General features: G+C 45.8%; 1 protein-coding gene across 1 annotated transcript; it reads left to right on the forward strand.

Moving 5' to 3' along the window:
* The first annotated feature begins 6,195 nt into the window (after nucleotides 1-6,195).
* LOC130479370 (SERTA domain-containing protein 2-like) lies at nucleotides 6,196-25,691 on the forward strand. Its single transcript, XM_056851759.1, has 2 exons — nucleotides 6,196-6,290; nucleotides 24,817-25,691. Exon 2 carries the CDS (start codon nucleotides 24,821-24,823, stop codon nucleotides 25,673-25,675), a length of 855 nt encoding a protein of 284 aa, XP_056707737.1. The 5' UTR covers nucleotides 6,196-6,290; nucleotides 24,817-24,820; the 3' UTR covers nucleotides 25,676-25,691.
* The last annotated feature ends 202 nt before the right edge of the window (nucleotides 25,692-25,893 follow it).

Genomic DNA, 25,893 nt, shown 5'->3' on the forward strand with positions numbered 1-25,893 from the left:
GTCGCCTTTGGGTGCCTGAATGGGATTGCCAAAAAGGGCGGGGTGAGGAGGCCATGGCTGGTCATGGTGCTATATGTGGCATTGGGGCATGTGGAGATAAGGTTTTGAGACTACCTGGTTCTGGGGTTTTTGTTGGGGTGGAGTTGGTTAAGGTGAGGGGGTACGGATATGGGTTGCAGGAATAGGTAGTGTCTGAAAAGACTTGAAACTGCTGGCAGTGAGTAGGTCAGTGTTTGGGGCTGTGGGGTTTAATATTGGAGGTAGTGTGAGCCAACATCAATATTATTAAAATATTGATGCCTTTTTCCTACCTTTCGGTTCTGGGTGACTTGCCTCTTCAAAGAATTTTAATTTTAAAAATGCAGTAAAAACTTAGTTTTGGTTTTGAATTGGCTTGCTAATCTGTTTTTATAATGTCCTTTTTAAAATTATTAGCTCTCTTGGTGGACCAGATTGGGCAAAAAGGCGGGGTGTATATTTCATGAGTAAAGAAATGCAAAATGAATAAAATCCCATTTACTGCCCGACACCCCCCCCCCCGAAAAAAGCTTGCAGCTGAAACCCCATCGAAAGCCCTCACAAATAAAATGGACTTACTGCACCTTCTAAGGAATGTTCCTGCGTTGTGGTAGTTCCCCCACTTGCTTAGCCCATTCCACTTTGAGGGGAGGTTATCTTATGGCAGGATACGATGGAGAAGGCTGAGCACTGTGGTGAATAAGGTGGTGGGTGGTGAGAACTGACTCCTAGGGTTTTACAAGGGCATAGGGTTTGGGAGGGGGTGCTGGGTGTGTCAATGAAGATTTGGGAGATTAGTTAACCGGGGCTTGCTTGAGGAAGTGGTCATGCTGTGGTTTGGTGGGCTTGCGGGGCGTTAGAAATACTGGATAAGCAACCAAGCAAGGAATTGGAGGGGCAGCTGGCAGGAAATATGGGACATGGAGGCTGCAGCCCTATATAGCCCTTATAACAGTTATAAGGGCTGTATAGGGCTGCAGCCCCCATGTTTCATATTTCCTGCCGGCTGCCCCTCCAATTCCTTGCTTAGTAGGTGAAGTATGTGGGTGAAGCTTCCTGGTAGAGTACGGATTGAAACTTGGGTTTCTTAAATCCAAGTATAACACTACACTGGGCAGTGGAGTACCCATTTGTGAAAGGGGTATCCTGAGGAATGTAGTTTCAGGTGGGTAGCCATGGTAGTAATAAAACCAAATTTGATTTTGGTAGCACCTTAACCAACAAATATTTTCCAGGGTATAAGCTTTCATGAGTCAATGCTGGCTTTGGCAGATACAAAATGTATCTGTCTAAGTGAGCATTGATTCTTTTGAGGATGCAAGAGACTAAGAACACAGCAGGTGCTCTGAGGAGGGATAGTAACTGCTGGCTGGCTAAGGTAGGAAGAACGAACTGAACAAATGTCTGGGAGGTAAAAAGGGTTGTAAGTTCACAAGTGGTTGAGTATGGTGTAGCTGATCAGAGGTGCTGAGTTGGACTAGTGTAGTTGGAGATGCAGGGTTGGGCATAGAGAAAAGAAGCCTTTTGTGGGTGCTGACTAGAAATGGCTAGTTGATACTGAAAGACAGCTTGGAGCAGAAGAAGGCTGGAACTGTCGTCACAAAGCTTGTGATAGGAGCTTTTGAGTGTGTGATGGTAGGTTTTCTGGGTTGGGATATGGTGGGTTCTGACAAGATCTTGGAAGGAAGAGATATCTGATTCTTGGAGGAGCAGGGAGTGGACTGGAGTTGCAAATTGTTGGTAGAATAACAGGAGATTTTTATATGGATGATGTTGGATATTTTGCAGGAGGATATTAGCTCTGGGTTGGAGTGGTATCAGTAAGGCTACAGGAAATAGATAGTGTGGAAGGGAAAGTGGGAACGGGGGAGTGTAAACTGCATCTGCCAGTAAGTAGCTGTAAGTGAAAGCAAAAACAAAAGAAAGCTGGGAGAGACTAGACAGGCCATGGTGAAATACAGAACTGGAAAGTCTAGGTGTCCGGCCAACTGGGCACCCAGGAATTTTTAATATATTTACAATTCCTGTGAGTTGATTTGCATTAGCACCAGATATTATGTGGTTATAAGAAGCTGGTTAAGGGGAAAGAGAATAGAGGTAGGGTTTTGGAGTGAAAGAACATGAAAAGTTTGTGCAGAAGAGTAGGAAGAAGTGGTTGTAGGCTCTGATCATTGGAAAGGATATGTAGGATGGGAGAAAAAACTCCTTTGAATTAGCAATCTAGCTTGAGGTAGGAGAGAGAGGGATTAAGTTTATGTGCTATTTAATGAAAGAAGAGGAAGGTACATACCCAACAGAGCCTGGTTGGTTAGAACAAAAGTATAGAATTGACTGCATTTGAAATTTAAAAGATTGGCAGTGAATGAGGAGAATTGGAAAGAGCACCATTTGGAAAAACCTGGAAGATAAGTCTCGATACGCTGTTAGTGCGGCAGTAGGAAGATAGGGAGAAATGCATTGTTGCATGTAAAAAGAAGTTGGCTAGTTTAGAGTTAGAAGAAGAGTTGGTTTTTATATGCTGATTTTCTCTACCTTTTAAGGAAAATCAAACCAGCTTACAATCTCCTTCCCTTCCTCTCCCCACAACCGACACCTTGTGAGGTAGGTGAGGCTGAGAGAGTTCAGAGAACTGTGACTAGCCCAAGGTCACCCAGCTTGGCTTCATGTGGAGGAGTGGGGAAACCAACCTGGTTCACCAGATTAAAGTCCGCCGCTTGTGTGGGGGAGTGGGGAATCAAACCTGGTTCTCCGAATTAGAGTCCACTGCTCCTATCCACTACACCACATTGGCTTCTCTATAAGGGGAGTGGAATTGATAAAATGGCAGCTACTGGGGCTTGAAGGGGTTCTAGTGTCTTCTAGGAGTAAAATGGGAATCTTCTAAAAGTGAAAGCTTGTATGAAGTTGGGTTGTATGACAGGAACAGGATAAATGGGCAAACTACCTCAAGACCAGAGCCCAAGACCTGGATAACTGGAAGATGGCTGAGCCCTTGTAGAGGTCCAGCTTCTGTCAAAATTGATTTTAATATTCTGTATGGGGTGGCTTGGGTATTTCGGGGGACCAAGGTGAAACCTCATTTATGATCATGCTAGATGGAAGTTGTGGGGGAGGAAGATCTCGATGAACAGCTTGTTTGGGGAAATGTGGCTGAGTATAGTGATTTTATGGCGGTAGCCATTCAGGTGGATGAGAGAAATCTGGATCTTTGAAGACACTGTTTGGCTGTTATAGTTGCTAAAGGAAGAGAGTGAAGGAGAGTAACTTCTCCTTATACAGAGCAAAAACGTCACTGCAGGCTTCTGTCTCGTGCTGTGGGGGGGCGGGCAACAGCTTCCAGGAAGTTCTCTGGTTTTTCTTTGTGCAGGCTATATGGAAGCTTGACTCCCTTGGGTTTTATTCTTGTAGGAAGCAGAATGTAAAGGGAGGAGACTATCTCACTTCTCTGGTACCTTGTTTCAGAATTTATGAACACTTAAGTGCACTAATGCTCCCTTTAAGAGAATACACTAATTGCAGTGAACACTGAAGTGCTTTATATCTGTTTCATGTGTGTCAAGACTTCTGCGTTTCCTACAAAGAGCTAGGCTTTGATCTGATCTTAATCATTTACATCTATCACCTACATGCTACCGGTAGACATGATACGCAATTTCTGTTCATGAGAGTCCTGACGTTTATAAGCCTGGATAGGAATATGTTTATTAATTTCTGAAACTTAAAAGCTATTACACATCTAGCCACAGCATGAACACTTATTTAAACATAACCCAAGACTGCTCATTAAAACAAAGCAACTGATAGAAGCACCAGCAAGAATAAAATCAGGCGGCTTTGCCTGCATGCTCCCATGGTGACTGGACAATTGAACACATGAAGCTGCCTTATACTGAATCAGACCCTGGGTCTATCAAAGTCAGTACTGTCTACTCAGACCGGCAGTGGCTGTCCGGGGTCTCAGGCAGAGGTCTTTCACATCACCCACTTGCCTAATCCCTTTAACTGAAGAGGCCGGGGATTGAACCCGGGACTGTCTGCACACCAAGCAGTTTCTCTACTACTGAGTCACAACTCCTCCCCTACTTCTGGGTGAGCTGCATGTGCCTCAACGTTGGGGGTCATGCTGTTCGCTACCATTTGCTTGCATGAGTACTTCGGTCTTGTGTAGAGGAATTGACATGAGTTGGTGTAAGTGATCTGCTGTCAGGTCTTTCAGAAAATGAGCTGTGAGTCTTTCAGCAAATGACTTCCCTTCCATCTTCTGTGGTGCCCTTATGTGAAGGCACCTGCTTTTCTAGCCATCTTTAGAAATGCTCCATAGAACAAAGTTCTCCCTCGTTAACAGCATACAACCATTGATATGTTGTTCTGCTCTGCTCATAGGGGGCTCTTAGTAGTCCTGTTCTGTCAAAGCACTTTTGAAATTCTCATTCATTGAAGAAAAGGGGCTTCTGGGGGCCATGTATGATGCAGCTTTCTCTTGGGGTGGCTACCAGTTGTCCCCTGGCATATAACTGAGTGATAAAAGTGCGCACGCGGCCCCCATAGCACAACACAGTACAGGAGTAAGGAGACTTCATTCACTGCTAGTAGCCTTCTGATGCTTAAAGTATAGAACATCTTGTGCAAGTGATATAGTTCTGTGCTGTTCTGAGCACAAACTAGTGTTACCCAAATTGGTTTCCGTGCCAGGTCTGTCACTTGCAGAGTGTCCGCATGTGTAGAAGAACTATACATGCGTACTGGGATAATTATGTGCGACAATTTCAGTCTGTTGTTGTATAAACAGATCTATTTGTAGCACGATTCACTTACAAAGACATGACAGAAAGAAGAACTCAAACGAGAAAATCTTTGGTCCCCTATTAAGATACAAAGCTAGAACATTAAATTCAAGGAAAGTAAAAACATTGTAATACAGCAGCATAATTATGGTTATAGAATCTTGGTTATAGAACCCTTGTTTGTTGCCTAATCAGGGTACAAATGGGGAATCTAAAGGGAAGGCTTACATTGTCAGATTCAGTTTGGTCTAGGACAGGAGAGCAAAAAACTAGTCCAGGATGGGGGAAATCCTCTGGAAGAAAGTCCGAAAAACTGAAACCAGCTCAACAGCTGGTGATCCAGGTGCAAAAAAGAGGGTCTAGTGATTTCAGCAGGGGTGAAGCCAACTACAAAGTTGGGGTAGGTAGAACCTAATACAAAGTTGGAAGGGGCTTCAGATGCCCTCTTTATAGGCTTTGAAGTGACTATACTTCAGTGGGAAAATTCCATTGTTAGCCCAATTCTGTGCAGAGTTTAGTATCTGCACTGGGATTCAATCAAGAGTGTAAGTGCAGGATCTTGGTTCCTACTGATGTGTTTGCCTTTTAGGCGACTGCAGACAAATGGACACTCCAGAGGATGTGGACATCCATATATGGCCATGCTAGGTGGGATGATAGAGCATGGCCCGATAACTTAGATGGGGTAGTTTCAGGTGGGTAGCAGTGTTGGTTTACAGGAGAAGAGCAAGATTCAAGTCCCGTATCTCCCTTCTTCAGATATAGAGGGGTGATTGAGCTACCTGAGTGGCAGGCCGACCTGCTCAGGCAGGTTCAGCCAAGGCTGAGCAGCAGTTTGATGATCTTCTCTGAACTAGTGGATGAATTATCAGGGAAGGTTACCTTGGGAAGAGGGCTCTGGGGTCTTAGGTAATTGTTTGGCAAATTTGAGTTAATTGCTCACGGCCATGGGTGTAAGTTAGATCTGGAGGTTTTAGCCTAAAGGCCTGATTTGATCAGTGTGCTCCTTGGAGCATTCCAGCCATCGAGCCACTCCTGTATGAGAGTTGGGGCCCTTGTTTTGATATCAAACTGGGTATTTTCTCTAGGCATCTTGCAGCCAGGTCATAGGGGTGGCCTCATAGGCAACAGTAGTAGCTGCATGCAATTCTTTCTGCTCTGTAATTCCCAGACATAGGCGTCTGGATTGACACCTGTAAGCAGCAATTTTGGTCAGATGTGAAAAATGATGCTCAGCTATCATCAAATATTTATTTGCGAGATTTAAAATCAATAGATCAATCCAAATATTGAAGCCAATTGTAAAGTAGTGATAATCCGTATAAAACAATGTTATAGTAACCAACTACTTGTCTTATTCTTTCCTGAAGTTTGATCACTCGACTGGAAGGATTACCGTGGCTGTTATCAGAGCTGTGCTTGAACACTATTTTGGATGAACCCTCTCTACACCATATCTGGACTGTTCTGGCCTTTTAATTGTTAAGGGTAAGGTTTCATTTTCTTCCAAAACTTCCCTCTGTCGACTGTTAAGTTTCTACAATAGATGGGAGTAGAAACTTAACCTGCTGTTATTTCCCTAGCAGTAATTTATCTTCTCCAGATACAGATCACCAAGCAAAATCCTCCCCCCTTTTCGTGAATCAGGAAAAGATGTCTCAAACTCTGGTGGTCTGAGATGGATTATAACTACCAGTTACCCTTGGTTCCTTGCAGAATAATAGATGGAATATCTTTCACTCCTACTGTTCAAAATGCCAGGTGTTGTGGCACAATGAAGATACAAAAGTCCTTTTTTTAGACATAGCTGTGGGGTAAAGAGTTTTGATAACTAAGAAGTGCAAGTCAGATAGCACTGTGTTGCTGAATATTTGTGTATCTGCTCAATAACCTTTCCTTTCTCAACAGTAGCTAGCAATGTGTCTCACATTGGTGGTACAAGGTAAGTATGCATAGTGCAAAAAGCTCCCCCCCACCCCAAATACATGCTTGTAAAACATCAGTACAATGTCAGTGTATGCGGGTGCACCCTCGCACGCAGGGAAGCGGGAAGCACAGCCACGCCAGCCGTTGCTGTTTCTTGCCAAGCATTCCATGGCGCTTTTTGTCTGGTGTGATCAGAGCCCCGTAGAGCAAACCAAACAGAAACAGCAGACAAAAGTTCCTATGCAGCTCCCTACAAGAGATAGTCCGGTGACTGCATCATGTTCCCCAGTTGGTGAATCCTAAAGAATGGAAATCCCCAAGGGTGGGGGAGCTACAAGAACTGGAAGAGCACCTAGATGGTGCTGCTTTCTCGGATCCGTAGCCCACACCACGTGCAGAGTGCTTGAGCCCACATGCTGTTTGTTGCTATTGCAGAATGGTGCTCATTTACTATCCTTGTGCCTCTTGGCTTTTTGCAGACAGCCCTCCAGCAGGGGTAGAGGCCAAGATGGAGTCCATACACAGCTACAGGGACCACTGTGCCTCTAATTGTGATGTGCACTTGCCAACTCTCTTGTTCTAACCTGGCTCCTCCATCATTGTAAACTGCTTGACAGTTGTTTGATCAGCACAGTTTTCCTTCTCAGGCATGCAGTCACAGGGACAACTCTTATCTGTGCTTGTGCTGTCGGTCGGTGCATTCTTTGAAGGCTCAGGAGTCTTTCTAGACCGAGAGAGTTGGCAAATCCATTCATCTGACTTTCCTCAAAAACTCCATTCCTGATGCTGTTCAATAGATGTTTGGAATTAACTTCATAGCTGTCTCTGTTTTAATATGACTTGGTAAATGGGCTCTGCGCCCACCGCTTGCTCATTACTAATTTCAGCTGTTTTAAGTGTTGCAGTGTCTGCGCACATCCAGGTTCACAATCGCCATGATCACTGCTGGCATATGCAGTGTATGAGGCAGGCAGGGAGATAGGCAAATGCTGATTCTGGGATCTTAGGCAGATGATGAGAGGGAGGACATCTTGGACATCTTCTGGTCACTAGGGGTGTGGGGGGGAGAGATAGTTGTGAATTTCCTGCATTGTGCAGGGGGTTGGACTTGATGACCCTGGTGGTCCCTTCCAACTCTATGATTCTATAGGAGAAACCAGGGTTGCCAGGATGAACGGCAGTGATATTTAACCTCATGAATTCAGCGCAGGGATGGCTGCGTGGGAAAGTGCTTGACAGAATTGCCAAGTGCGGAGCAGCCAGTCAACCGGAGCGGCCCATTCTCAGCGGCTGGATCTGACCATGCAAATACTCGGCTGTCCCTAGGACAACCAGTGCCGTGTAGTGGTTAAGAGCGGTGGTTTGAAGCCGTGGAGTCTAATCTGGAGAACCAGGTTTGATTCCCCACTCCTACACATGAACGGTGGATGCTAGTCTGGTGACCTGGATTTGTTTCCCCATTCCTACACATGAAGCCATCTGGGTGACCTTGGGTTAGTCATATTCTCTCAGCCCCACCTACCTCACAGGGTGTCTGTTGTGGGGAAGGAAAGGAGATTGTAAGCCAGTTTGATTCTTCCTTAAGTGATAGAGAAAGTCGGCATATAAAAACCAACTTCTTTTTCTTCTGTCTAGCGGCTAGCCCCTTGTGGGGCTTGAACTGGGCATCTCAGGCATGCTAATTTAGGTCGGACATCTTTACTTAATACTTCTCTACACAACATTTACACAGCAAGCAGTTAGAAGGCCTCTATGCCCTGTTGTTGGATCTCCAGATTGGACTGGTTGGCCACAGTGTGAGACAGGATGCTGGACGAGATGGACCACTGGTCTGATCTAGCATGGCTCTTATGTTCTAAGCCTCTTCAGAGTGCTGTCCCCCTTTCAACAGTATTTCTACCCTGGTGTATATGGCTTGTTTGGATTTTAGGGCCAGTGGAAGATTTCAAATGGCCCATGATGCCTTTCTTGTGTTCTTTACTGGGGTCCAAACAAAGACAGGGGAGGCTAGATGAGTCATCAGGATCCAAGAGAATGCCTGGGCTATCTTGTATACAGACTGATAGCTGAGATGGGTGCAGATGGGATAATTAATGGTCGGCTCAGAGCACTGATTGAATCACCTTAGGGTGAGGCAGTGGAGATGAGCTAGCCCCACTGTCCAGGTGGACCAGGGGGAATGCACAGCTGCCAACCGCCTTCCTGCCCAAGTCAGAGCCAGACTTCTCTGAGAGTCCTCCATTTCATGTGGAGTCAACTTTCTCTACCACTTAAGGAAGAATCAAACCAGTTTACAATCACCTTCCCCTCCCCACAACAGACACCCTGTCAGGTAGGTGGGGCTGAGAGAGCTGTGACTAGTCCAGGGTCACCCACCTGGCTTCATGTGTAGGAGAGGAGAAACTAATCCAGTTCACCAGATTAGTGTCCGCTGCTCTTGGGGAGGAGTGGGGAATCAAACCTGGTTCTCCAGATCAGTCCACCATTCCAAACCACCATTCTTAACCATTTCACCACACTGGCTCTTACCAGCTGGTAAGGCTGTGACAAGGTTCTAAAAGGCAAATAGTGACTGCTTAGAGATGCCCAATTAGAATCCGTGTGTGGCGTTGGGAGGAGAAGAGGTGTAACCAGAAATATAAATAAAATTCCTGGACATTTTGGGGGAGGAAACTAATTTGCCCATTGTTTCCCACCCCCAGAAAAATAACACAGATATTGGGGGGAAATGAAATATGTGCAATACTTTCTTATCCAGCCTAAGCATATTTTACTTTAATGGCATAAAATGCATAATTCATAACTTAGCATATAAAATTGTACTATTTGGCCTACTTAGGGACTCTAAAAGAATCAACGCCGTTGTGTTCTACAAGCAAAACTTCAAATATACCCAGTACTTGAGAGCTTCAAACTGCTACACGCTATGGTGCCTTAGTACACGTGTCTTAATTTTTGCCATCTCAGGTGGAATTGAAACTAAAAGCAAATTTTTTTGTAAAGAAAAGAAAATGTATTATTTTGAGAGAGTAGGACTGCCAGCATATTTAAATATCAAGTTAAGCATAAAAACTTTGAAAACATTGAACTTTTAATAATGAATAATCATCAAATGCATTATAGCATATTAACTGTTGCCAAATGTTCTTATGTTTGAAAATATTATTGAAAATAAGTTGTATATGTCTACAGTGACACAGAAATTATCACCTAATACTGTAGGCTGTCTTACATAAAAATGTTCATGCTATTCATTATGACTGAATAAAGGTGTCCAGAGGTGGGTGTGTCTGTCCCTGAATTTTTTCTTTTCCAGCCAGATTTTCAAGTTTCTAGGTGTAACTCTTTTATCAGTGAAACCTGACACATGCATTTCCTGGACCGTTCTTAACTCTGGAAAGGGGAAAAAAGAACATGGAAAAAATTCCTTTCTCCCCCCCCCCCCTTCTTCTGGGGATTAATAGTGATTTAAGTGTGTATGTTTGTTTCCTTTCATTTGGCAAATCCTTGTGGGGCAGAATGACGTTTTCTCGCTTTCCTCGTTGTGGCCCCAATTCAGATTGCAGGCTCATGTGGCTGCTGTTGGACATCATAGGGCATGAAGAATTGTTCATGGTTTTCCAAGTGTTGTGCTGAGGCCTCAAGTGGTGGTTATAAATTTTTAGCATGAGATTAGGGAAATCAGCTGGCTCCTTCACATTCTGAAAATCTAATCTGTTATCTCCCCCACCCCCCTACTCTGGACATCAAGAGAAGAGGGCAGGGACTGGCTAAATTATAACCACACACACCCTCATCCTGGCTTCAGGGAACTTTAGCATGTGAGAAGTGACAACTAGGTTCTCATGCCGGCTAAGTACCTGGACCGAGCTCCTGTCCTCTTACTTGCTCTTAGCTGCGGTGAGTTTTTGCGCACGAGAGAGGCTTGTTGGTTGGCAGCCATGTTGCAACTGTCAGAAGTAGGGTTGCCAAGTCCCTCTTCACCATTGGAGGGAGGTTTTTGGGGTGGAGCCTGAGGAGGGCAGGGTTTGGGGAGGGACGGGACTTCAATGCCACAGAGTCCAGTTCACAAAAAGGCCATTTTCTCCAGGTGAACTGATCTCTATCGGCTGGAGATCAGTTGTAATAGCAGGAGATCTTCTGCTATTACCTGGAGGTTGGCAACCCTAGTCAGAAGCAGTCCCTTTCCAACCAAGGAATGTCTTGTTAACTGCCTTGTCTTCTTGTGACCTCTGTCATCATGTCAACAATGAAATATTTTAGCTTGCATGGGATTTTCATTCCTTTTCTGTTGAATCTTTATTAGCTTTTCTCCAGGAAGCCCAAGGCTATGTATGAAGGGTTCCCAGGTGCTCCGCCATGCAAGCACTAGCTAGGCCTGGACCTGCTTAATGTTGCTAAATTTGTTACATTGGGTGTTTCGGACTGGGCCCCGGGCCCAGGCAAAGGGCTGGATCCAGCATTCTGCTTGCACAAGATTCACAGACCTTTGCCCTTTTCCCCTCCACCCAGCAGTTTGTTCTGAACCCAGGAAAGTTGGGTCTTGGAGTTGTTAGGACCTCTATAAAGTAATCAGTTTTTCCTGGTGTCAAGAAAGGACTGTTAGGGGAAGCGTGAAATGCAGAAACCCTGAGGACTGCTGTATCAAGCCTAGACACGATACTCACATTCTGGACCTGTATGTCTTCATTTTGTTAAATTAAGTAGTTTGAAAATTAGCTTGATTTTCTGTGTGTTCTGAGTACATTCTGAGTACATATCCTAAGCCTTAAGCAAATGCTGGTAAAACGGATACCCAGCTCAAACTGGTAAGCACAGAGATACACAACTTCCTGAAATTTGAAGCAATGGTTTTGGGGCGGGGGAGTTATTTTCCTGTGGGTTTTTTTCCCCCGGGCGGGGGTTGGGGACGGGACTGGAAACTTTGGAGGGAAACTGAAATATATACAATATTTTATTATCTAGCGCCTAAGCTTATTTTGCATCTTGATTCTCTTCCAACCCATGCATTTTGCAGAGACTGCATGGCAGAGGTGGATAGATCTATTGTCGAAGGCTTTCACGGTCAGAGTTCATTGGTTCTCGTAGGTTATCCGGGCTGTGTAACCGTGGTCTTGGTATTTTCTTTCCTGACGTTTGCAGGACAATGATTCAGCTCAAACCCAACCCCTTTCTGACTATATATTACTCTTCCTACACACTTGACACTGAGAGACACTGTCCTTCAGTGTTACTCCTCTGAAGATGCCGGCCACAGCTGCTGGCGAAACGTCAGGAAAGAAAATACCAAGACCACGGTTACACAGCCCGGATAACCTACGAGAACCAGTGGATAGATTTGTTTGCTGTTTGAGGGAAAGTCTTGATAACACCTTGTCCTCTGCTCAGATGGGTTTTTATCCTACGTTATCAAAGTAGGTGCAGAGGGGAGCCACATTGGTCCAAAGAAGAAGCGCTACCTTCGAGTCTGATAGCACTTTGGAGACCAGTAATATTTTCAGGGTATACGGTTTTGAGAGTCAAAGCTACCTTAATCAAATACAAGTAGGAAAATGTAGAAATACAAGATTCAGATAACAAAATCATCCCCAGTGGCAAGATAATTCTAATCACTGAGGGCTTGTCCCCACCATAGACTGAAACGATTCAGTAGCAATTCAGCAGGAGTCTTTTTAGGCCAAGTACGCAGAGTATAAATCTATGAAATGGAAGGAATACTTGGGAAACTAAGGATTAAGGAGTAGTTGTAGTGTAGGACGCAACCGATGCTTGTTTCCAAAAGAGTGGCCAGTGGTTTGAAGGAGGTTTTCTTGTCCTGATGCAGACACACTGGTTTTGTTGCACCGTGTCCTCTGGTGAAACTGGTTTGGCAGGCCTGTCAAACAACACTAAACAATGCAAAAACTCTTGGCTACAAGTACACACCACCGTGAGTGCTAGTCCTTCCCTTTTAAACTGCCTTCAGCTACCTGCGAAAAAGGATTGTCTGTTTCTAGCCTGAAGTCAATGCCAACGCTCTTACTTCTACCTAGAAGGACTGTCTGGAGCCCTTGTGGGCCTTGGGGTGCAAATATGATGTGTTCTGCACTGATCTGTTGCTATTAATGGGACTCTTGCAGCTGGTTTAAGCAGCAGGAGCAGACCAAGGTAGAGCACGTCATGGTAATTGAGAGGTTCCTGAGGCTGGCTGGTGAGTGGTGCAGGGTCTTCTAAGTAGGGAGGAATTGGTCATTTGGAGCTTATAGCCACCCAAGACTTCAAGCAAAACATTCCAGTGAATAAGGTGTGTGTTAATTTGTCCATGTCTGATGAGAATTGAGTCTTACTGTGAAATTGCTCAACATCGTGTCTCCTCATTCAGAAGAGCCATTTCCTGCTGAAGTTTTAGGTTTGGTAAACAACTTCTGAGCATACCCTAGTGTAGCATCTGTAAAGCTAGAAAATACTGAAACTGTATTCTGTGTTTGGATAGTATTTCTGCAGCCAGGATAACAAGCCGGTAGCGCTGCTGGATAACCTATTGTCACTACATATAGAGCCAGGGTTTTTTTTTTTGTTTGTTTTTTTTGCCGTCAAGTCACAGCTGACTTATGGTGACCCCGTAGGGTTTTCAAGGCAAGAGACTTTCAGAGGTGGTTTGCCATTGCTCTCCTCCATGTCATGACTCTGGTAGTCCTTGGAGGTCTCCTGTCCAAATACTTGCCAGGGTTGAGGCTGAGTGTGTCTGACTGGCCCAAGGTCACCTAGCAAGTTTCCATGGCAAGAGTGGGGATTTGAACCTGGGTTTCCCGGAAACTAGTTGGACACCTTAACCACTACACCACGCTGGCTCTCTTAGAGCCAGGTTACAATTTGGCAAACCAATAACTAAGGGTTTTCTTCAAAAAAGGGAGGAACAAGAAAGAAAATTGCTGCTGAGCTGCAAAGCCAATGTTTCCAGTAGCATCCACTGGTTATTCAAGACTTCCACGCTATAGGAATGGTCCTGAGAGCCTGTGGCTCTTTAGAAAGTGCAAAGGTTATGTGAAAACTAGAGGCTTTGTTTGAATCTTAGCCTCCCCAAGGCCACAAAATGCACTTATGGCAGAGATGGTTCTCATTCCTTCAGTCTCCTCTTTTCAGTATGAGGATAGTACTGCTCTATCTGAAAGAGCTGTTGTGAGGGCAGCAAAGACGAAGTACGCAGAACGCTCTGAAGCACAACATTTGATGTCACATCCCCTTCATTAATGAGGCAGGTGAAGTAGGCATCCTATGTTTTACAATGAAACTGTGAGGCTGTCTTAACATTCCAATAGAGACCCTAATTAAAGTATGAGCATTTTGCTCCTTAAATCTTAACCCCGGTGTGCACATTGTTATGGCTGATGTAATGCAACAGTCGCAGCGGCGCATGAGTCTGCAGCGGATTCTCTTTCAACCTAGTCTCACGAGCCCCCTAGGCACATCGATTTCAGTGGACTTGAGGCATGCCGTAAGTCTGCATAGGATCCGACCGTTTACCGGTATTTTGTGTTTTCTGGCAAGGAGTCCCAAAAAGCTCACCTATAGCTCCAAGGTGTCCTCTCACGCTGAAGAGGAGCAGCTTATTTGGCTTCAGCAGTTTACCCTCCGTCTTGGGCTCTTGGTAGCCAAACCATCTCCTTTGCCACAGGCGGAAGCACAGCTAAGAGAATTGTGTTAATTGCAATTGTTCTGAAAATTGCGTTACTTTGAGAACAGCTGTGCTGGGTCAGGGCAGTGGTCCATTTAGGCCAATCTCCTGTTTCACACAGTGGCCAACCTGAAGCCTCTGGCCAAAACCTCCCCTCTGTTGTTCTCCACCACCACCACCCCAGAACAGTTATTCAAAAGGTTATTGCTTCTGAACATGGTGGTTTCATTTCGTTATGGCTCATAACTATTAATCAGCCTATCCTCCATTAATTTGTCTGGTCCCCATGCCAGCTAAACCACTGGCCATCGCTACATCCTGTGGCAGTGAATGCCACTAGTTAATTACTCTTTGAGCGAAGAAGTGCTTCCTTCTGCCTGTCCTGAACCTGTTTCTGATTAAATTCACTGGGTATTTGTGAGCCTGTACCTGTGTTGTTATGGCAGAGAGAGGAAAAAGGTCTGTCTGCTTTCCACACCCAGTGCGTTATTTTATAAACCTTGATCACTCAGTCATCTTTTTCCAATTCAAAATCTGTGGAGGTGAAGGCAAGACAATCTCTCAGTTGAATAGCCACCAAAACATTCCCCAAACCATGCTCACGCGTCATCACTGTGGTGCTGTCAAATTTAGGCTTAAAATATGGGGGGAAATGGTGCTCACTCTCTTAAATGTCAAATATAAGCAATGAGCACTCCAGAATCTGGAATAAGGCATCATGTATCCCTGGCTATGATTACAAACGCTTATTTATAAATGCTTTAGAACACTAAGGCTTGAAAATAACCTGAAATGGCTATTCATACTTACAAGGAGTACTTGTCAAAACCTTGGCCTAATATGGTGGCTACTAGAGCTGACTGCCTGATACACAAAAGTAGTGCAGTTTAATGCCTGTCAGCCAGTAAAACATGTACACATTATTCACTTGTGCACGTTACTGATCCACTAGTACTGGATGTTCTTTTGGGTGAATTCAAAGATTCACTGAGGGTTGTAGAAGTTTGTTGCATCTTATTGGTGAATGACAAGAGGTTCAGGGCCAAACTGGAGTCGACTGGTTCCCAGTGTCCACTGCAAGGACGCTGCCATCATTTAAAAGTCATTTAAAACTTGACACTGGTCAGAACTGCAGCGTGGCAGGCTGAGATGCTTTCTCTCCCCCCCCCCCAATGCCTTTTCAAGTGCCCAGATGACTGCACCACCCTCTTTTTTGAAAAGATTTGGCCAGGGGGGCAAGACAATTCCTCTATTGAACACATGAAGCTGCCTTATACAGAATCAGACCATCAAGGTCCGTCGAAGTCAGTATTGTCTACTCAGACCGGCAGCGGCTCTCCAGGGACTCAGGTAGAGGTCTATTTACATCTCCTACTTGCCTAGTCCCTTCAACTGGAGACGCTGGGGATTAAACCTGGGACCTTCTGCATGCCTAGCAGAGGCTCTACCACTGAGCCACAGCCCCTCCCTGAGCACCATTCTGCAGGCCTGATCAGGACTGAGCCCTCGTGGCATTTTTAAATGACTCTAAAATGGCAGCATCCTTGGGGCAGCCACGAGGAAGTCATCACGGTTAGTTTGGCCCTAAGTCCTCACGCTTCCCAGGCATGCTGAAATTAGTATGTAAAGTTCAAACGCGGCAGTTTTCCCCCCAGGCCGAAACGATGGCTTCTAACCACCAGAGTCGCAGGACAGGGCTCTTCCCCTCATTCCTTAGGTCCCTCAATACCACCTTGGTTGGAGCCTTGGCAAGATTTTTAATTAAATCACTTAATTAAGCTAACTGATCAGTTGTCAGGTGGATGACTAATTTTTAGAAGAAGAAAAACACTAGCAGAAAAAAACCCACTAGGTAGCAGCCCTCGTTTTTTCAAAGAAAGAGAGCGATGAAGCAGTGGCGAGCTGATCAGCATTGGTTCTTCACAATGGGCTTTCTGAAAACAAGAGGAAATGTGGCCTGGAAAAATAGGGATGGGAGGCTTTGGCTCAACTGCTTTCTTCTGCACTAATACTTTTCTCACTCCTCACTGGGCGTGTGCCGTTGCACAGGCAGCTGCTTCTCTGCACCATCAGTTGCTGTGACAGATGGAACAGGTGACTCCTTCCAGGAGGATGGTTCAGGAATTGCGTTACTGCCTCTTTGGCTGGTGGGGAGGGAGAAATTCGGGTTAACCCTTCGGGTGCCTCGGAGCAACCGCTCTCGGCTGACAGCTGCACACAGGGCTCAGTTACTACATAGCTGAGGTCACGGCAAGAAAGCCTGTTGCTTGGTGAACTTTCCATCCATTTATATGCATTGTGATGGTGTGAGCTGATCTAGAACCACCATTCCTTTCCTTTATCCCTTAGAAGCCCCTTCATCCATTGATCTTGAGCAGCGTACATCTAATGTTTGAGGGATATAAGGACTGAAATAGATCTTGCCACTGACAATGTAGTCTTGAGGTCCCTGTCACTTAATAAAAAGGCATTATGTCAGACACAGGCATTAGAATTGTTAAGAGGGGAGAGATATAACGTGATTGAAGTTCCTCATAAAAGCGGCATTCCAAGAGGGCATGAGCTAATGAATCAATAAAGCCAGAAGAGCAAGGACAGGTCTTGTCCAGGTATGGTATATTCAAAATTCTGCCCTGCATAACCATAGAAGGGTTAGCATTCAGTCTAGCTAAACAGAAGGCCCTGTAGAGACGAGTTGTCAAATAATAAGTTATAAGTGGGCAAAAGAATCACCATTCTACATGGCTAAAGTGTCCCATAAGCCTCTGCGGATAAGAACACAACACACATGAGAAAGTGGGGAGGGAAACTGTACACAGTGAGAGGGTGTCTCTGGGTGTTGATCTGCCAGTGCCTCCAAGCCAAAATGGGGAGAACTAGAGTGCTTAGTACCAAAAAAAAGAGACAAAGACAAAAAAAGACATACGTATAGAAGCCGTATCAGCAACCTGATAGAATTTGGTGAACCAGTGGGGTATGTTCATTCCTGGATATAAACTACAGAAGAGATAGGGAAGGCTGTGTTATGGGGGGAGGGAGGGTATTGCTGACTACTTGGTAGAGGAGATAAAGGAATCAGTGTGGATGAAAATACGAATATCTTAGCAATTGGATCGCATTGTCCCCACCTGGTCAAAATTCTTTAAAGATGGATGAAGAAATCAGAGACTGCTAAAGGAGACAGTGTTCAGTTAACCTTTACATTGATCAGACAAATGGCTGTTCAAATGGTGACACAGAGAGGCGGTTTCTAGATATGATAGATGACTGTGTCCTAGAACAATTAGTCAACTTGAGGGGAAGGGTCCCTACGTTTAATTCTGAGGGGTACCTAGGATCTGGCGCAAATGGGAGGAGTGGTCAAATCACTGGGGAAAATAGGCAGTAAATTGCCCAGAATGGCTGAGCACAATCATGTTTAATTTCAGAAGAGGGGATTTCTCAAAGATGAGGGGATACAGTAAAAGAAAAATGGAAAGCAGCTAGAATGTGTGCCATTGAGCAGGGCCTGGAAGAGACCATTATAGCGCCAGTGAAACTACCACAGACGAGAAGGTCTTCTTTAGAGAGGGGAAGTCTAGCCCAATTGGGGAGAAATTCGGGGAATAGCAAATTCTGGCCAATGAAACAAGAAAGTGGTAAGGCAAGTAAAAAAGGAATTTGAGGAGTGCTTTGCTAGAAGTATTAGGACAAACAGCAGGTTTTTCTTTAAATATATATCAGAAGCAGAAAACCAACAAGGGAAGCTGTTGGCCACTGTTGGAAATAGGAATGTGAACTAGATGTTTGTTCCAGCGTAGGTATTTTTATCTTCTTTAAACAGTATCTTATTTTGGTCACATTATGAGAAGGCAAGAGTTACTAGAAAAGACAGTCATGCTAGGAAAAGTTAAGGGCAGCAGGAAAAGAGGAAGACCCAACAAGAGATGGATTGACTCAATAAAGGAAGCCACAGCCCTCAATTTGCGAGACCTGAGCAAGGCTGTCAAGGATAGGACATTTTGGAGGACATTGATTCATAGGGTCGCCATGAGTCGGAAGCGACTTGATGGCACTTAACCCACAAAAAAAATCAGTAGTGGATCCATGAGCCTGCTTTTGGCGTGTGTCTGCCAATTCTTTTTTATGATGGTGGTGTGCACTGCACATGTCCTGCTTGTTCCCTTATTCCCAACACAAGTCAGGTCCACTCTGACCATCATGGTCAGGATTCACAGTGTTCATGCACTTTATATGACGTTTGGAAGTCCCCTTTTGGGAAATGTCAAATTAAAAACTGAATACATAAATGCCGCAGTTGTACCCTTGTTCCTTCTTAGAGCAAGACGGCTTGGGGGTAGGGTGTGTTCTGATGGTGGAAAGTTCCATCATGTCGCAGTCGACCTATGGCGACCCCCATGGGCAAGAGAAAAACAGCCATGGTTTGCCATTGCCTGCCTCTGTGTAGCTACCCTGAATTTAAGAAAGATGTAGACAAGCTGGAACGTGTCCAGAGGAGGGCAACAAAGATGGTGAGGGGCCTGGAGACCAAGTCCTATGAGGAAAAGATGAAGGAGCTGGGTATGTTTAGCCTGAAGAGGAGAAGACTGAGAAGGGGATATGATAACCATCTTCAAGTACGTGAATGGCTGTCATATAGAGGAGGTTGCCGAGTTGTTTTCTGTTGCCCAAGGTCGGACCAGAACCAACGGGTTGCAATTAAATCAAAAGAGCTTCCGTCTAGATATTAGGAAGAATTTTCTAACAGTTCGAGCGGTTCCTCAGTAGAACAGGCTTCCTCGGGAGGTGGTAAGCTCTCCTTCCCTGGAGGGTTTTAAGCAGAGGCTAGATGGCCATTTGTCAGCAATGCTGATTCTATGTCCTTCGGCAGTTGGGAGGGCATCTTGGCCATCTTCTGGGCATGGAGTAGGAGTCACTGGGGGAGTGGGGGGGAGGTGGTTGTGAATCTCCTCCATTGTGCAGGGGGTTGGACTAGATGACCCTAGTGGTCCCTTCCAAATCTATGATTCTATGATTCCTTGGTGGTCTCCCATCCAGATACTAACCAGGGCTGACCCTGCTTAGCATCTGAGATCTGATGAGATCAGGCTGCCTGGGCCATCCAGGTCAGGGTGTGTTCTCTGCTGAACATAATCCACATTTGGCTCCAAGGCAATCTGAATCCGGCTCTTAGAAGCACTAGAGTTCTGTGATTGTGTGTTATGCAGGTTTCCCCATGGCTGTTTATCGTTGCACGGCGATGCTAAGCCGCGGCGAGGCAGTGAATTAAGCAGCAGAGCAGCCGTGCCGGTGTTCGGGGGAGAGGGAAGCAGTAGCTTTTGTGCCGCTCGCCCACAGAGAAAGATTCATTCCTCTTTTGCTTTAGAAGCTTTGGCTGCCCTGTGCAAGACAAAAGGGAAGTCGGGAGGCCCTCTGCAGTGGGCAGGGCCTGCGTACTCAAGATCCACCCTTAATCTGACTCCTGGTCTCAAATTCGTGCGTTCCTGAAACCTGCTCTCCGTTGTGCTAAAGCTGTCGAAGGGAACTCCCAAATCTGCCCAGCCTGTATTTCACTGGTCTTTTCAACCATTAGGAAGAGTTAGTAGGAATACCATTAGGAAGAATTTTCTAACAGAGCAGTTCCTCAGTGAAACAGGCTTCCTCGGGAGGTGCTGATCTCTCCTTCCCTGGAGGTTTTTAAGAAGAGGTTAGATGGCCATCTGTCAGCAATGCTGATTCTATGACCTTAAGCAGATGATGAGAGGGAGGGCATCTTGGCCATCTTCTGGGCATGGAATAGGGGTCACTGGGGGTGTGGGGGAGAGGTCGTTGTGAATTTCCTGCATTGTGCAGGGGGTTGGACTAGATGGCCCTGGTGGTCCCTTCCAACTCTGATTCTGTGATTCTAACCCCACTTTCTCACAATTAACTCTTAACTGCTTGTGTTTGGTCACTTGGGTGTGTGTGTGTGGGTGGGTGTGTACAGGATAGGGTGACCACTTACCCAGATGAGAATGGCAGTTGCTTGTTTACGTATACCCTAGCATTTGCAGATTATAAATGGTTGGCTCTTGTGGGATCTGAGCTAATGAGAGAAGCAGTCCAGGTAGTAAATCATGACCTGTAGTTAAGAGGCAGTAGCAGATCTTAATAATCAAACATTTTGCAGTTAAAGGGCCCTGGCCTGGATGGGCCCGGCTAGCCCAGTCTTGTCAGATATCAGAAGCTACGTACTTGGATGGGAAGACCACCAAGGGAGTCCAGGGTTGCTGCACAGAGGCAGGCAATGGCAAACCACCTCTGTTTGTCTCTTGCCTTGAAAACCCTACAGGGGTACCATAAATCAGCTGCAATTTGGCAGCACTTTCCTCCTCCGCCACAGTTACAAGAGAACATAAAACATGTTGCATAAAATTTGGGGCCCTGACCTGGATAGGGGAGGGGCTGTGGCTCAGTGGTAGAGCATCTGCTTGATATACAGAAGGCCCCAGGTTCAATCTCCAGCATCTCCAGTTAAAGGAACCAGGCAAGTAGGTGATGGGAAAGGACCCCACCCTGAGACTTGGAGAGCCGCTGCTGGTCTGAGTAGACAATACTGACTTTGATGGACCAAGGGTCTGATTCAGTATAAGGCAGCTTCATGATTTTGGGGAGGGGCTGTGGCTCAATGGTAGAGCCTCTGCTTGGCATGCTGGAGGTCCCCGGTTCAAACCCCAGCATGTCCAGTTGAAGGGACTAGGCAAGTAGGTGATGTGAAAGACCTCTGCCTGCGACCCTGGCGAGCCGCTGCCGGCCTGAGTAGACAATACTGACTTCGATGCTCTCCGCCCTGATTAAAAACGCCTTCTCAGATGGCTTAAGGGCAGTACAACCTCCTTATCCTGCCCCATCCATACAGGGATCGTAGGGATCACACCCTCCAGCACCACAAACAGTAATCTGATTGCTAAAAGGGCAGAATATCAGCCAAAGCAGGGGAACGGCTGTGGCTCAGTGGCAGAGCGTCGGATTGGCATGCAGAGGGCCAATTCTGGTAGTAGGTGATGTGGAAGACCTCTGCCTGAGATCCTGGTGAGCCGATCACCAGTCCTAGTAGTACCAAGAGAGTACGTGCTGGCCAGCCTAAGCAGCGCTGAAAGCTAATTCACAGTCACAAAATTGCCAATTGGTACCCAGACTGTCTATAGTATTTAACGCAGAAGATTTCCTTCTGCATTGGCATACAAACCTAGCTACTCTTGATCTCTCAGAGGACTCATAATCAACTTCAGAAAGACCCACTTAGTTCCATCCCAACGATTGAGAGAGATGGGGGATGGACATAGACACACTGACAAACTCCTTATACCTTCCAGTGGACAAAAATCCACAACATTTCATCTCTAGCAAAGAAAGCGATTAATTCCCGGTCGCCTTCTCTAATGTCCCTGACCAAACTGAAGGGTCACATGACATCTCTTGCCTTGAAAACCCCATGAGGGATCACCACAAGTCAGCTGTGACTTGACAGCCAAAAAAAGAAAATTGGGGGGGGGGTCCTTCATGAATATGTGCTCTTTGAAGAGTTTCTCTTTGAAGAATTTTGTAACACCTGAGAGTACTGTGGCTTTATACCCTCGTCTCAGTAAAAACCAGCTGGAAGACTTAAGGTAATTTAAAAAAAAAGTTTTGAACCCTGGTGTTTAAGTGGGCTCAGCATGCCGTGTTGCCTTGATGCTGACAGCACATTTGTATGGAAACTTCTAGCGCTCCAACTTTGGTATTTGAGTGGAAGCTTGAGGAGAAATTCCATGAAAAACGGACCTCATTAGGCGTGAGAATGATGTCAACATCTGTCAACATCTTGGTGGAAGAGTCGTGGTTATCTGGACAGAGAGGCTTTCCACTGGGCTTGCCATGGAATGCAAAAGGGTAGCTGAGTCAGTCTGTTGTAGCAAAATAAAACACAAATGCCGAGGCGCCTTGTTTGTTTATACCGTGGAGTGAGCCCTCGTAGGGAATGGTGAATTCCACAAACTGCATAGGCTGAAGCATCATGCCACAGTGAGCAACTTCAGGCTTTCTCCCTGGAACGCACTTCCCTGGAAGAAATAACATGCAGCCTACAGGTAGACCATGTGTGATGCCGCAGGAGTGTGTTTCTCCTGTTTGTGTACCCACACAGCCGTTGGCTCTGTGTGTACGGAAAATCCATAGCCAAATATGCACATGTGCTTGTGACGTAACAGCAATCTGCATGTACATTTGCTGCACCAGAAGTAAGTGCTTTCCATGTGAACTGCAAGGGTTTTGCTGCTGCTGCTGCTACAGGTTTTTTTGCTCTTTCAAAATGGCACGTCAACTGAGATCGTTCCGATGAAGCTGAAGCTCAACTCTCTTTTCAGTCAAGGTTGATTAACCTGACTTGGGGGTCTCATTCTCATAGAACTGTAGAATCATAGAGTGAAGGGACCACTAGGGTCATCTAGTCCAACCCCCTGCACAATGCAGGAAATTCCAAACTATCTCCCCCCCACACACACCCAGTGACTCCTACTCCATGCCCAGAAGATGGCCAAGGTGCCCTCCCTCTCATGATCTGCCTAAGGTCATAGAGTCAGCATTGCTGACAGATGGCCATCTAGCCTCTGCTTAAAAACCTTCAAGGAAGGAGAGCTTACCGCCTCCCAAGAAAGCCTGTTCCACTGTTCTTCCTAATGTTTAGACGGAAATTCTTTTGATCTAATTTCAACCCGTTTCTGGGGTTTCAGTGAGGTACTGAGGTACAGTGAGGTTTGGGACAGGAAGGGCTGCAGCATTCCAGACAATTCGTTTTCGCCACATTCTGTTAACTTGGTAGATGCCTGAATTGTTCTAGCTTTTCCTTTAACGGCCGCCCACCCCCAACCCCACATTCGCTCAATAGTTTAAAGAGGGGTTTGGAGTTTTGGCATGAGAACTATCTAAAGAGAAACGTGTGCATATTCTGTTTCCCCCAACACACACTTTTCTTTTTCTAAAGCTCTTGCGCCAGATCCCAAAAATTTATTCAGAAACTCAACAGTGTGGAGGTTCTTTGGGGGAGTTTCTGTTCAAGGGAAAACTCTTAAGGAATGTAACTGTAGGGGTAGGTGCTGCACACACACCCTCTGGATGGTGGACTTTGACCCATAGTTCCCTTTTCTGCTTGAGAATCTTTCCTTTCTGTTTGGCCTTATCACCGAGAGGGCTTAGGTTTTATTCATATGCAAAGGAGTTGTGCTGAAACCTTTCGCCCAAGTATTTTGCGGCCGGAGTTTCAAGCAAAGATGACTTTGCTACCGCTGAGTAGTTGTTGTTGTTTATTCATTTTATGCTGCTGCTATTGATGGGAAAGCAGCTGTATTTGGAACAGAGTTTGCTGCAAGAGCATAGTAAGTTTTAACAGCTTCTCGTAAAAGCAACTTCCTGTGTGTGCCAAGATTCAAAGTCCACCTTCCAAGTTGTGTAGCGAGAGGAGGGGAGGGAGCGTGGTCAGCATCAAAAGAATTATTTTGCCATCAAACTAGCTTTTAGATCAAACCTTAAAGGAGCAGATTTTGAAACTTCTGTCTGAACAGTATACCTGGGGGGGGGGGGAGTAAGAAAGTTGGCATTAAACTCAAAAAGTTGAGCACACCATTTTAAAGTGTGACCAAATTCAGTGTTCTAGTTAATACAATTCTAGATAGGAGGTTGGACCATCAATCCTCCATATCTCAGTGGAGACAGTCGTGTTCCCTGTAGAAACCATGGTATACCAAGGTGTGCGCAGAATAAATGTTTCCAAGTGTCATTAACTATAGCCAACCTCTGTGTACGCCACATTTAAAAAACCCAGTCAAAGTTTCGCAAATCAGACATTTATACGTGGTTTCTTTGATTTTTGCGTAATTTATCCAGCAGTTTTTACTCTGCTGCTAATCACTGGAAAGAGCAACAAACTGTCTGGGATGCTGAAGCTCCACCCTCTGGCCAAAGGAAATCTCATTCTGTAACTTCAGCTTCTGAGATTTCCCGTTGTGTTGCTTACACACTTCCAAGCTCATCTGGACAGCCTGAAGGGCTGGAAAACTCTTGTTCCTGAGAGGGAGGGCACCATGGCCATCTTCTAGGCATGGAGTAGGGGGTCACTGGGGGTGGGGGGAGGTAGTTTGGAATTTCCTTCATTGTGCAGGGGGTTGGACTAGATGACCCTGGTGGTACCTTCCAACTCTGTGATTCTATGATTCTATGAAAGCCAGGTTGGGTGGCAAGCTGAATTTTGTAGCTTTCTGCGATCCTGAAAAACTGGCACACACCTTGGCTTTGGAATATGGTACTCCTCTTCCCCCTATGCTCCAGGTTCTCTGGCCAGCTCCTTCCTGATCAGTTGAAACTTTGGAGCACAGTTTGATTTGCGCAGCGGCTCATGTGATAGAAAACCAAGTAATCTAATGCTGGTTTTCTTTCTTCCAGGTTCATGTTGGGAAGGGGCCTGAAGCGCAAGTTGAGTGATTATGAAGAAAACATGGCCGGCCTCTCAAGTGCCTTCGATTCCAGTCGAAGCCTGCCCTACCCGCTCAAGAGGCAGCTGGTGCTCAACGTGTGCCTCGCCAAGCTGCAGACATACAAGATGCTGGTGGAGCCAAACTTGCACCGCTCCGTCCTTATAGCCAACACGGTCAGGCAAATCCAGGAGGAGATGAGGCAAGAAACCAGCCAGCAGCTCCTCAGTATGTGCTGCAGCCTCAGCACCGGCCCTCCTGCTTGCCTGAGCATGGATTCCCCCCTCGCGCCTTCGCATCTTTTCCCTTGCGAGAACCAGCAGGAGTCAAATGGTTGCGAGCCACGGCCGGCCGAAGGCCCCCTTGAAAACAGCCTCTTGATGGTTTCTGATAATGACATGTCATCTGCCATTTCCTCCATTCTGAAAGACTTGGATTTTATGGAGGACGTGAGCCCGCCCACCTGTCTGCCTGCCCCTGGAGAAGATCAGGTCACGGGTCCTGAGACCCTCGGCCTTCGGTCAGAAGATGACAGGCAGGATTTGAAGGGAGTGGAATGTGTGTTTGGCTCCTTTGAAATTTTAAACTCAACTAGCTACTTGAAAGACTTGGCTATAGACGACATCTTTGAAGATATTGATACTTCGATGTACGATTCGGACTTTGACTGCCCCTCACTGACGCTTCCGAGACCGTCCCCTGTGGCACCTGCGGAAGAGATCTTGAAAACCTTCCCGTCTTGCAATTCTTCCTCAGCAAGCAACATCCCAATGTGTAGAAGCGATTTGAGTGACTTGGATCACATCATGGAGATTCTCGTCGGGTCCTGACGCTCTCCCGCCCCTTTAAAAACAGTCATCCAAAGATACTTTCTTCTACAGCCACATTTGAATTAAAACCACAGTGAGGAAACCGCAAAAGTGGTGTGTCAGAGTGGCAACCGGAGGCATTATCTTTGAGTGGTCCTTAAAACCTCTCCGAGACTCGTATGTAAACCAAAAAAATGTGGCTGGCTTTTGTGTAAAATGGTATATTTATTAAACTAATT

Source organism: Euleptes europaea, chromosome 6 (assembly GCF_029931775.1).
Source record: "Euleptes europaea isolate rEulEur1 chromosome 6, rEulEur1.hap1, whole genome shotgun sequence".
Classification (NCBI taxonomy): domain Eukaryota; kingdom Metazoa; phylum Chordata; class Lepidosauria; order Squamata; family Sphaerodactylidae; genus Euleptes; species Euleptes europaea.

What these genes read in the sequence shown, in the direction of transcription:
- LOC130479370 (XM_056851759.1), top strand. Translation starts at nt 24,821, where the DNA reads ATGTTGGGAAGGGGCCTGAAGCGCAAGTTGAGTGATTATGAAGAAAAC.